The sequence below is a fragment of the Hipposideros armiger genome, unplaced genomic scaffold (genome assembly GCF_001890085.2).
Source record: "Hipposideros armiger isolate ML-2016 unplaced genomic scaffold, ASM189008v1 scaffold_124, whole genome shotgun sequence".
Taxonomy (NCBI): Eukaryota; Metazoa; Chordata; class Mammalia; order Chiroptera; family Hipposideridae; genus Hipposideros; species Hipposideros armiger.
The window spans coordinates 662,428-675,610 of record NW_017731474.1 but is presented as its reverse complement, the minus strand read 5'-3'; the positions used below and the strand labels follow the sequence as shown (position 1 = coordinate 675,610).

The 13,183-nt window shown below is 33.9% G+C and overlaps 1 protein-coding gene across 1 annotated transcript in view; it reads right to left on the bottom strand.

Annotated features, from left to right (window-relative positions):
* Nucleotides 1-13,183, bottom strand: part of VPS13A (vacuolar protein sorting 13 homolog A) — a 220,528-nt gene that overhangs the window by 91,780 nt on the left and 115,565 nt on the right. Inside the window, exons 36-41 of the mRNA XM_019648286.1 lie at nucleotides 11,364-11,491; nucleotides 10,840-11,009; nucleotides 10,082-10,299; nucleotides 8,274-8,506; nucleotides 1,428-1,520; nucleotides 584-940 (exon numbers count right to left, since the gene is read on the bottom strand). Coding sequence (XP_019503831.1) covers nucleotides 584-940; nucleotides 1,428-1,520; nucleotides 8,274-8,506; nucleotides 10,082-10,299; nucleotides 10,840-11,009; nucleotides 11,364-11,491 — 1,199 coding nt within the window. The remainder of the gene's footprint in view (nucleotides 1-583; nucleotides 941-1,427; nucleotides 1,521-8,273; nucleotides 8,507-10,081; nucleotides 10,300-10,839; nucleotides 11,010-11,363; nucleotides 11,492-13,183) is intronic.

Here is a 13,183-nt window from a genome sequence, read left to right as displayed (position 1 = left end):
CTGAAGCAATTCTGGAAGTCCTCTTTCATGAGTGTCTTTAGTTATGCTGTCGTGGCTACCTCGATGTCCTGAGTCAATTCAAAATGTTTACCTTTCATGGTTATTTTGACTTTGGGGAAAAGCCAAAAGTTGCACGGTGCCAGAACCAGTGAATAAGGTGGATGAGGACACACCATGTTTTTATTTGACAGAAATTGCTCTACCAGAAGTGATGTGTGGGTCAGAGAGTTGTCATGATGGAGGATGAAGTAAAGACACTCATGAAAGAGGACCTCCAGAAATGCTTCAAAAAGTGGCAAGAATGATGGCGTAAGTGTGTTTGAAGCAAGGGGGAATATTTTGAGGGGGATTGATGGCAATGTGTCTTTTACTGTAATAATTTTTTTTTAATTTAAACATTCACCATATTTTTTATCACACCTTGTATATCAAAGGTATACATTTCTACACTTTCTTCCAAAAGTTTTTGAGCCAACATCGTATTTACAATAAGCTTAATTTACATATTTAAATAAGATTCCCAAAATATTCCATGTGTAGCATTATTTGTTATAAAATCTAGAAAAAATACTACATTGCTTACTTCTAGCTCAAGTTGACAGTGAAGATTTATGAGGGAACTCCAATTTTTGCCTTCCCCTGAGAAACGTGATTTTGCCAAAAGCATAGGCACTGTTCTATGACCAATTCCAGCCTCAAGAACTATAAAAACAGAATCAATGTTCATTTTGATTTTCTCTCCTTTGGGTACCAATTCAGTTGTGGGAGCTATGTTTTCAACTTCATTTGGTTCTTCAAGAAACCACATTTTTAAATTCTTTGTATCCTTCTTCTCCCATAAATGTGCTGTAGAAGAAGCAGTTTCTTCTGTGGTGGTTTCCTTATTTGTATAAAGTGCTGAAGTTATGGTAATCACAGTATTTATGATAACTGGTGAAACCTAAGGGAAAAAATTTAAACTAATAAAACATCTACTCATACCACTTTTAAAAACACATACAAAAAGTTAAATATATTTGATGAAGGATAAATAATACTGAAATGATAATTACTACCATGAAATGGCATATACAATTTGTTGCCTACAAGTTTTTTTGAATATCATAACTAATTTCAATTGTTAAGATATTTACATGAATCTTGTAGATATTAAGCTAATCAAGTGTAATTTCAACTACACATACTATAAGGATGTTAGATAGTAACAGCAGATGCAGTCAAATGCCAATAATAAAATACTATATAACATTCATTACAGAAATGTATATTAAATAATATCATGTTTTAAGTAATGTGTCATAAAAATATTTTAAAGCATAGCTTCTTTTTTAACAATTAAAAGACTTGCTATTGTAATTGCTTATTTCTAGGTTTTATTAATTTTTTTAAAACTAAAGATCTAAATGACTGACTACATTTGAACTTACCTTTAATGTCAAAGATTTTACTGATATATCAATCACTTGTGGATCTGTACCTATCTGCATAGCTTGATAGAACAAGTCACAGGGCTGCAAAACCTATGAGAGAGAAATCAATACCACTAAGTTAACATTGTTCTTAAAATATTTTTATTTAAAGACTTAGTAAAGCTTTACTTGCAAATACAACTTGCAAAGCTTCCTGTGACTACATATCAGGCCATCCCTCAAGTTTCCAAAAACATGTCTTTTACCTTCTTTCTGACTTCTCATTGGCAGAGTCTTCAATGGCCACATTTCTACCAAGAGTCTATTCAACACAATTTAGGCTTTCTCTATCATTCTCCTCAAAATTCCTCCAACTTCGGCATACCTCTACATACTACCCAGTTACAAAGTTACTCCCACATTATAATAACTGCTACATCATCTTACTTCTGGTACAAGAATCTGTATTTGTTTCGTATTGCTGCATAAGAAATTACCACAAACAGTGGCTTAAAACAACACAAATTTATTTTTTCCCCATTTTCATGGGTCAGGAATCTTGCTGAAATCAGGTTCTCAGCTGGTTGTGCCCTCATCTAGAGGTTTGACTAAGGAAAGATGTTCCCAAGCTCATTCAGTTTGTTGGTAGAATTCATTTCTTCATGGCCCTAAAAGTGTGATCTCCATTTGCTTGTTGCTGTCAGCCAAGGATCACTTTCTTTTTCTATTTTTAAATTTAATCTTATATTTTTATATTAATTTCAGGTGTACAAAATAGCATAATGACTAGACAGTTATACCCCTCACAAAGTGGTAACACCTGCCCAAGTCTACTACCCCTCTGACATCACATATAGCTGTTAACATACCATTGACTCTATTCCCTGTGCTGTACTTAGCATCCCATAAAAACACAGAGGGTGCCAAAAAAATGTATACACATTTTAGGAAACGAAAAAACTGTATTAAAATAGTAATACTCAATATGTACCAATAACAAAGATGAATACAAGTCACATTTGACTTCTGCACTTACAAGAGGTGCTCAAAGTGGTTACCATCAGCATAATTTTAATACAGATTTTTCCTTAAAGTGTGTATACATTTTTTGGCTATATATATTATACACAATTTAATTAATTTAATCATAGTTGACATTAAATATTATTCTACATCAGCTTCAGGTGTACAGGTGGTCAGGCATCTACACAATCTATGAAGTGATCCCCCGGTAAGTCCAGTACCCATCTGGCACCCTAATCTTTACAACATTATTGATTATATTCCCCATACTTTGTTTCACATCAGCCAGGGACCACTTTTGACTGCTATTTTAGAAAATCTAACATAAATAAAAATATTAGTACAGGTCATAAGTTTAGGAAAGTTATACAATAAAATAAATTGATGAAAAAAGCCAATAACCATTTAAAATAAATATGCAATAAGTTAAATATCTGAATCATGATTTACCTTTTTTTAGAATTCAGAAATTTTTTCAAAAATAATTACAAAATCCTAATGGGTGAAACAAACTCAGACAAATTTATACTCTATAAGCAGCACTGATGAGAGTATTTTATCTGTCACTACTTTAAAAAATTGGGGGTCATATATCTGTTGAAAATTAAATTCTCATAGAAAGAAACACACATAAAGTCCTCACTTAATGTCCTTGATAGGTTCTGCAACTTGAATAAAACGATGAAACCAGTTTTACCATAGACTAATTGATATAAATAAAAGTCAAGTTCCTACGGCATCTCATCAACATTATAATGAAATGTCACTGAACTAAACATTATTCAAAGACCTGTTGAATGTAATACTTTATAGACATTTTCAAAAAGTTCATAAATCTCTAATAAACATTCATGGACCCATAGATTAATGCTGAATTAAGAAACTTAGTCCTAATATAAAATGAATACAATATCAATTAAAGTTGCACTAATTACAACTTATCTAAATGTTATGTGGCCAAAAGTGCTAGTGGGCCATAAATACCCTTTCTCAAAATTCCCTATAATCATAGAAGTTTCGAAATAATGTATTTTCATTCTCATTAATTTCTATGTATCTTCGGATCTCTCCTTTTATTTCTTCTTTGACCCAGTCTTTCTTTAGTAGCATGTTGTTTAATCTCCATGAATTTGTAGGTTTTCCCACTTTCTTTTTGTAGTTGATCTCCAATTTCAAAGCACTGTGGTCAGAGAATATATTTGGTATGATTTCAATCATCTTAAATTTGCTTAGGCTAGTTTTGTGTTCCAACATATGGTCTATCCTTGAGAATTTCCCATGTGCACTAGAAAACAAGGTATAGTCTAGTGTTCTAGGATGAAATGCTCTGTAAACATCAATTATGTCTACTTGATCTAATGTGTGAGTTAAGGCTGATATTTCCTTATTTTGTTTGGATGATATATCCATAGCTGTCAATGGCGTATTTAGGTCCCCTACTACTATGTATTTTTGTTAGTTTCTCCCTTTAGTTCTGCTAGTAATTGCCTTATATATTAATATTTTGGTTGGGAGCATATATATTTATAAGTACATCTTTTTGTGTTGTCATTATGTGTTAATTATTAGCATTTGTGTTTATCATTATGAAATGTCCATCGTTGTCTCTTGTTACTTTTTTTATCCTGAAGTCTGTTTTGTCATATATAAGTATGGGTACACCCAGTTTTCTCTATATGCGATATGTGCTTGGAGTATCGTTTTCCGCCCTTTCACTTTGAGCCTATATTTGTCTTTGTATTAATAGCTGAGATGTTTCTCTTGAAGAAAGCATATGGTTGGGTTTTGTTTTTTGATCTGGTCTGCTACTCTGTGCCTTTTTAGTGGTGAGTTCAATCCATTTATATTTATGATAATTACTGATATATGAGGATTTCCTATACACCTTTTCTCTCTTATTTTCTGGTAGGTCAATGTCTCCCTGTTTCTCTGCCTTTGTGTTTCTGTCTGTTATTTTAGTTTGGTGGTATTCTATGATTTCATCCTCTGTTTCCTCTTTTTTTTATGTTATGTATCTCAGTTCTGGATATTTTGAGTAGTTACCATTGTTTGTATAAAAGGAAGTTTCATATATACAGTAGTCCTTTTTCTTCAGCATGAATCTTATCTCTATTCCCCAGTGCAAATTCAGACCTTCACTCCCTCTCCTTTTGTTTTTGTTGTCACAAATTATCCCTATTAATGCTGTGAGTTCATTTTTGAGTTTCAGTAACACTCTCTTCTTCTTTTTCTTTATGTTTTTATCTTCTTTACTCTTTATAAGTGTATAGTGCTCTATTCTGTGTAGGGGTTGCCATTTCCTTTCTCTGTCGGTCTCTTAGTAATCTTACTCATAGTTTTGCATCCCTTTGTCTTTTTGTTTCAGGTAGAATAACCACCTTCATTGTCTCCTATAATGCAAGCCTTGTGGTGGAAAATTCCCTCAGCTTCTGTATATCTGGAAAGGTCTTTATTCCGCCTTCAAATTTAAAGGATAATTTTGCTGGATATATTATTCTTGGCTGGTAATCTCTCTCTTTCAATATTTGATCCTACTCCCTTCTGGCTTATTGAGTTTCTGCTGAAAAATATGATAATCTAATGGGCTTTCCGTTGCAGGTTGCCATCTTCTTTTACACTGCTACCTTGAGAATTCTTTGTCACTAACTTTGACAGTTTCAATATAATATGCCTTGTAGGCCTTTTTGGAATGAGGTAATTATGTGTTCTGTTTGCTTCTTGGATTCGAGAATCCAGTTCTTTCCATAGGTTTGGGAAGTTCTCATCAACTATTTGTTTGAATAGGCTCTCTGTACCTTTCTCCCTTTCTTCTCCTTCTGGAATACCCATTATTTTTATATTGCTATTTCTGATGAAGTCAGCTAGTTCTTGTTCTTTCATTTCTTTTAACTCTGAAGTCTCTCTCTTCTTCCATCTGCATCACTTCCAGGTCCCTATCTTCAATATCACTAATTCTTTCCTCTACCTGGTCAGCTCTAATTTCAACCTCTTTGATAAAATATTCACTTTGTTCATTGGTTTTATTTCTGAGTTCATTAAACGGCCTATCTGAGTTTTCTGAGTATTGGAAGACCTAGCGAGGGCAATCAGGCAAGAGAAAGAAACAAAAGGAATCCAAATTGGGAATGATGAAGTTAAATTGCCACTTTTTGCAGATGACATGATTCTTTATATAGAAAACCCTAAGGACTCCACAAAAAAAACTATTAGAAACAATAAACAAATAAAGTTGCAAGATACAAAAATCTATGTAAAAAAGTCCACTGTGTTCCTATATACTAACAATGAAATTTCAGAAAAATAAATTTTAAAAAATTTCTTTTGCAACTGCAACAAAAAGAATAAAATACCTAGAAATAAACCTAACAAAGGATGTGAAGGTCTATACACTGAAAACAATAAGACTTTATTAAAAGAAATTTTAGAATGCACAAAGAAATGGAAAGATATTCTATGTTGATGGGTTGGAAGAATCAACATACTTAAAATGGCCATATTACCTACAGCAATATATACAAGCTATAATGCAATCTTCATCAAAATACCAATGGCATTTTTAAAAGAAATAGAACAAAAAAAAAATCATCATATTTGTAAGGAATTACAAAAGACCCCGAATAGCCAGAGCAATCCTGAGGAAAAAACAGCATGGCTGGAGGTATCACACTCCTTGAATTCAATTTATACTACAAAGCAACAATAATCAAAACAGCGTTGTATTTGTCAGGAAAAACAGACACACAGACCAATGGAATGGAATCAAGAACCCAGAAATAAACCCACATATCTATGGGCAGAAAATTTTCAACAAAGGAGCCAAAAACATACAATGGAGAAAAGAAAGTATCTTCAGTAAATGCTTTTGGGAAAACTGGAAAGCCATGTGCAAAAGAATGAAACTACACTGCCATCTGTCACCATATACCAAAATTAATTCAAAATGGATCAAAGACCTAAACATAAGACCTGAAACAATAAACTGCATATAAGCATAGGTACTAAATGTATGGACCTTAGGTTCAGAGAGGATTTTATGAATTTGATTTCAAAGGCAAGGGATGTAAAAGTAAAAATAAATGAATGGGATTATATAAAACAAAAAAGTTTCTGCACAGCCAAAAAAACCATCAACGAAACAAAGAGGCAGCCAACCGAATGGAGAAGGTATTTGCAAACAATGCCTCCGATAAGGGGCTAATATCCAAAATATATAAAGAACTCATATAAATCAACAACAACAAATCCAATTAAAAAATGGGCAGAAGACCTCAATAGACACTTCTCCCAAGATGACACAAAAAAGGCCAACAGATATAAGAAAAAATGCTCAACTTTACTAGCTATTAGGGAAATGCAGTCAAAACCACAATGATACCACCTCACACCTGTTAGGATGGCTATTATCAACAAGACCATAACAAGTGTTGGAGAGGTTGTGTTGAAAAAGGAACCTTCATAAACTGCTGGTGGGCATGTATTAAATAAATTTGTATAGCCACTATGGAAAACATTATGGAGGTTCCTCAAAAAATTAAGAACAGAATTGCCATACAACCCAGCAATCCCTCTTCTGGGTATCTACCCAAAATAACTGAAACATTTATCCGTAAAGATATATGCCCCCCCATGTTCACTTCAGCATTATTTATAGTGCCCAAGGCATAGAACAACAGTGTTCTTCAATAGCTGACTGGATAAAGAAGATATGGTACATATACACAATGAAATATTACTCAGCCATAAGAAAAGATGAAATAGTACCATTTGAGACAACATGTATGGATCTTGAGATTATCATGCTAAGTGAAATAAGTCAGACAGAAAAAAATCGAGAACCATATGGCTTCACTCATATGTGGTATATAAAACTGAAAGCAACAAACAAACAAGACAAAGAAATAAAGAAACAAAAACTCATAGATACAGACAACAGTTTAGTGGTTACCCGAAGGTAAGGGGTGAGGGGCGGTGGCAGAAGAGGGAAAACGGGGTCACATATATGGTGATGGAAGGACAATTGACTCTTGGTGGTAAACACACAACACAATATATAGATGATATACAAGTATTATAGAAATGTACACTTGAAACCTATATAATTTTACTAACCAATGTCACCCCAATAAATTTAATTAAAAATTAAGAAAAAAGGGCTGGCCGAGTGGCACGATGGTTGAGAACTGGCTTGGGATGCCAGAGGGCCCCGGTTCGGATCCCACATATGAGGGCCAGTGACACTGCCCTCTACAGCTAAGATGCTGAACAACAGCTCAACCTGGAGCTGGGCTGCCGTGAGTCGCCGGCGACGGCGTAGGCTGCAGCCCCTGTGGCAGTGGGTTGCCATGGGCTACCGTGCGTAGCCAGCAGCCAGAGTGAGCGGCCAGCAGCCGCAGTGAGCGGCCGTCCAGAAGCCAGCGACTGATGTGCCTCGCCCGGGAAGAGCGCAATGATGGTGCCAACTTGGGCCAGTGAAGCAACGTCCTCCACAACTAGACTGAAGAACAAAACGACAGCAACTTGTCTGTTCCCCTTCCCCCAATTCCCCAAGCATTGTTCCCATCCCCCCAATTCCCCAATAAAAAATCTTAAAAAAAAAAAAATAAGAAAAAAAGAGCAACTTCTTAATGAGGCTATTCTCACAAAAACAAAAAACAATGAGGAGCAACCAAAAGAATGAAAGAGACTTTCAAAGATGGATAATAATGCAGATTAGTCTCTCCAAGCAGAAAGAAAGGTACTTTACAGAGAACGGTTTTAAAGTATGTAGGTAGTTTCCTCAAGTGGTGTATATTAAATCCAAAACAGTTGACAATTAAGCAGATAATTAAGCAGTAAACTCACAGTAGTGATTTTGTCTTTTCTCTTGGCTGGAAGAAATGGGCATGCTCTCATTTGGAGATCTTTAATAGCAGCAGTCATTGTACTGTTTTCAAAGTCACCTTTCCAACAAACTTCACATTGTGTTGTAATGACTAAGGCAGGAGCATCATTTTTTGTCATATCAGCCACAAACACAATTTCAGGATTTTTAATAATAATATTAACTTCCCACTTCTGTTGTTCCTGTATAGGTACTAAAATAGAAATAAAAATAAATGAATAATCTAAAATATTATGGTGATGGAAGGAAAACTGACTCTGGGTGTTGAACATGCAATATGATATACAGATGATATATTACAGATTGTACACTTAAAACTATGTAACTTTACTAATCATTGTCACCCAATAAACTTTAATAAAAAAATAAAATAAAATATTTATAAATGTTTGTTATATATGTTATTTATGAAATATATATTTATAGGAAAAAATTATTTCCATTCTAAGTAAAAAGTAAGGCTCAGTTGGTTAAGAGCTCATTCAAGAGTTTGAGCTCTGAGCAACAGCGGTTCAACTCCCGGCCCGAGCTGAGCAGCCGCTGAGCTGCCAACCGGTGGCAGGATGGCTCAGCTTAAAATAAAAATAAAATAAATAAAATAAAATAAAAAGTAAAATAAAGGAATCTTAGATCCCAAAGGAATTACAGCAACTCTATTAGTATAAGATTTGAAGAAGCTATAGCCATAAGCACATTTAAAAATGTGGGGGGAAAATCTCCACTATTTAATGGCAGGGCTGGAAACTAATACAGTTTCTAACCCTCAACTTGACACACTTTCCAGTACATAATAAATAAGTAAAAATAATAGGAAACGATAAATATAACAAAAATAAGAGTATTTTTAGTTAAAATACTATCTTTCATAATGAAAAAAAGTGATCCATTCATTATTTCCCCCACTTGTTTTCTTCCAACAAATTCTTTCAAAGGACTGCCTTCAGAGAAGTACAAGGTCTGACAATTAAGTTTGCGAACTCATCCTAGAGAAAGTGCTACACACCTCATTGCTGAATTATCACTATGGTCACCTTTGAAGTACTCCTCTTGGGAAGCTATGCACTGATGCCAGCATCTCTAGTCCACTCCTCAAAACAATTTTGTAACTCTTTTTCTGGAATGACCGTCAGAGCTGTCATCATATTACCCTTGATGTCCTGAATGTCATCAAAATGTCTTCCTTTCAATATTTCCTTTATCTTCAGGTAGGGAAAGAAGTCACTGGGAGCCAGATCAGGTGTGTAGGGAAGGTGTTCCAATACAGTTATTTGTTTACTGGCTAAAAAGTCCCTCACAGACAGTGCTGTGTGAGCTGGTGCATTGTCGCGATGCAAAAGCCATGAATTGTTGGCGAACAATTCAGGTTGTCTAACTTTTTCATACAGTCTTTTTGGCATTTCCAAATAGTAAACTTCGTTAACTGCTTGTCCAGTTGGTATAAGTTCATAATGCATAATCCCTCTAATATCAAAAAAGGTTAGCAACATCATTGCAACAAGTTCGCGAACTTAATTGTCAAACCTCATACAACTACTTATTCTAATATAAGTCTCAAAATTTTTGAACCCGATATATATTCACACCTTGAAAAATATGTAAACTGCACATCCCAGCAGAAAACACATATAAGTTTTTCCCCTTACCTCTGAAAAATAAAGATTTAAATTTATTAATTCACTTAACCTCATCATCTAGAAAGCTAACCAAGTCAGGTGCTATTGTGGCATTTTAATAACACAGATATTAAATATTTTTGTCGATAACCAACCTTCTTCCTTAGCAGTCCATGCTTGAACACTGGTTTCTACAGCAGAGCCTCTGGTATAGGCCTCAAGAAAGACATTTGCAACTGTCAGCAGAAATTCCACACTTGCACAAATATATATTTCTTGAAGGACTAAGTCAGCCACCCAACCATCTCTGACTTTCCTATACTTTACATCCATCATGTCCTTTTTGTCAAATCCAACTGTCAGTCCTATCATTCTGAAAAACACAATAATAACAATTCCTATGAGCATCTTAAAAATAACCGCACACACCAATAAAATTTTCCCTTTCACTGACAACAAACCAGCATTCTGAAGTTATTTCTCATAAGAAGATCACAAATATCTCCAAATAATATACATAAAAACTTCTAGAGCATAACTGTTCTATAAGTTAGGAAGTATGTTTTTAAGAAATTATCAGAATTTTGAATCTCAGCATATTTTTTTTCTTCTCAATTTTTCATGTATTTCCCATTACAATTTCAATGGATTGATAATTTAGATAATAGATTAATTTTAAAAAACCACTATAATTAAACTGATTATTTCTATTTAACCAATCTATTAACCATCCAGCAAGAAGACCACATATCTGAACCAAGACATTTTAAATGTTGACTGAGAATCGTGATTCAATTGAACTGAAGCTCTGAAGATCTTAAGTATGTATCCAGGGAAAGAACATGCAACTTTGGGAATAAGTTTTGTAAAATATATCAACCATTTCTCAAGTAAAAACTTAGACTGCTATTACCTAGGAGTTGCCTTCTTGACATGAGGCCTTTTATCATCTAAGATACAGTTTTTTAATGAGAAGGCAGAAAATGTTGAATCATCTGTATACATTTTTAAAGTACTTATTATATTCTCCAACTTAAATTCAGCAAGTTTCAAAGAAGGATCACGAACATCTGTAAACGAAGTCTGTGGGACAGAAAAACAATACAAATTTTACACAAAAACATAAATCTATAGCATACTGTATGATATGATCTACCACATTCTCTATCTCCAAAGGGCTCACTAATGAAATGCCAAAAAATTATTTAATTTTAAATTTTATTTTTCACATCACTGGCTATAAGAAATATAATTCATTTTAAAAGAGAAATAAATGGTTAAAATTATTTTATTATTAAAGTGAAGAGCAATAATTTTTCTCACAGAAGCATATACTCCAAAATATATATGAAATATTAATAACTGTTATTTTAATGAATATTCACAATGTAATTTTCATCAAGTGAAAAATGTATTTTCTTCTCCTCCTCAAGTTACCTGTTCCAGACTTGGACTATACAGTATCATGGTGAGATAATCAGTTTTGAAACTCATATTTAGTGTTGTCTTAACTTGAGAGTCATGTGAATGTACTTCAACCACAGCAGCTGTCACTATAGTTGTTCCTTGGAAGAAATTAGTTATTGGGTAAAAGAAAAAAGTCAGAAAAGTTAGACTTCAATAAAACACACTTGAAATATATTTAAGAGAATTATTAGTTAAGTAAGTATAGAAAAAGAAGAGACTTATAGCAGCAATAAAAGCAGCCACATGATATTCTTGAAACTGGGCAATAGGTACATGTGAGTCCATTACCTTATTCCTTCTATTTTAGTGAATGTGTAAAAATTTCCAGAAGAAAATGATTAAAGTAATATATTTAAATGTCTATTTTTCATTCCATCCATTTTAGACATTATCTTTACACTCTTCACTAAGTCCTGGCTACTTCCTCTTACTGTCCCATCTTCCTCTCTGCAGCTTTGGTCAGTTATATCTTTACTTCTATATTAACATGGCTTAATAACATTTACATTGTTATTTACATAGTAAGTCCTCCATGTCTTGTTTAACTGTGGCTACATAATCATTTTCAATGGAGACTAATAGTTTATTATAATACTTCCTCGGCTGCTACATTACAACTCGTGCATCTCTCAAAAAAGGCTCTCTTCTCACAGTTTAACAGCTCCAAATCATGCAAAATGTACTCCACTTCTACCCCAGAATATATAGAGATTTCTCCCTTCTTAGGGACAGAAAACATTCCTTCTTTTCCATATAACATATGTAAGGTAGTGACAGTAGTCCTCTCTTATCCACAGTTTTACTTTCTGTGGTTTCAGTCACCTGTGCTTAACTAAGGTCTCAAAGTATTAGATGGAAAATTCCAGAAAAAAATAATCCCTAAGTTTTAAATTGCACACCATTCTGAGTAGCATGGTGAAATCTTGTGCTGTCTCCGTTCCATCCCGCCCAGGACATGAAATCATCCCTTTGTCCAGAGTATTTTCACCGTATATGCTACCTGCCCGTTAGTCACTTAGCCCTCTTGGTTATCAGACCAGCTGTCGTGGAATTGCAGGCTTGTGTTCAAGTGACCCTTATTTTACTTAACAATGGCCCCAAAGCCATTCACATACCTTTTTTTTACAGTATGTGTTATAATTGTTCTATATTGTTAATCACTTATTATGCCTAATTTACAAATTAAACTTTATCACAGGTATGTACATATATATAGGAAAAACCATAGTATATATAGCATTCAGCAGTTTCAGGCATCCACTAGGAGCTTTGGAATATATCCCCCATGGATGTGAGGTGGGAGAGGGGACCTATTGAAATTAATTCATCCTTCTACATATATTATGGAGTTTATGCTCTTTTTCTTAAGACATTGTTCCACTTTTTTTCGTCAAGTATTCTGAATTAATATTTAATGACAATAAAATACTTCCTAGCCCAGTAACAGAAAATTTTGGGATTCCTTTTCAGTCTACTCATTGGTAGGCCAATTGTTTTTGGGTCCCATATTTGCCTCATTCCTGGATTCCTTGTTTGTTTTGCTAGAATATATTTTAAAACTAATTTATTTAGGAATGAGTGTAAAGTTAAGTACATTGTGTCACTAAAAATTTAAGAATTATTGTGTTTTCACATTTGGATAATGGTTTGGCCATATATAGATGCGTACCTTCAAAATCATTTTCCTTAGAAATTTGACTATATAGCTCCATTATCTTTTATCATCCATCCATTCCATCCCACCCAGTTTTGTTGATAGTAAATCTGATTCCAATTACCTTTGTTCCAAC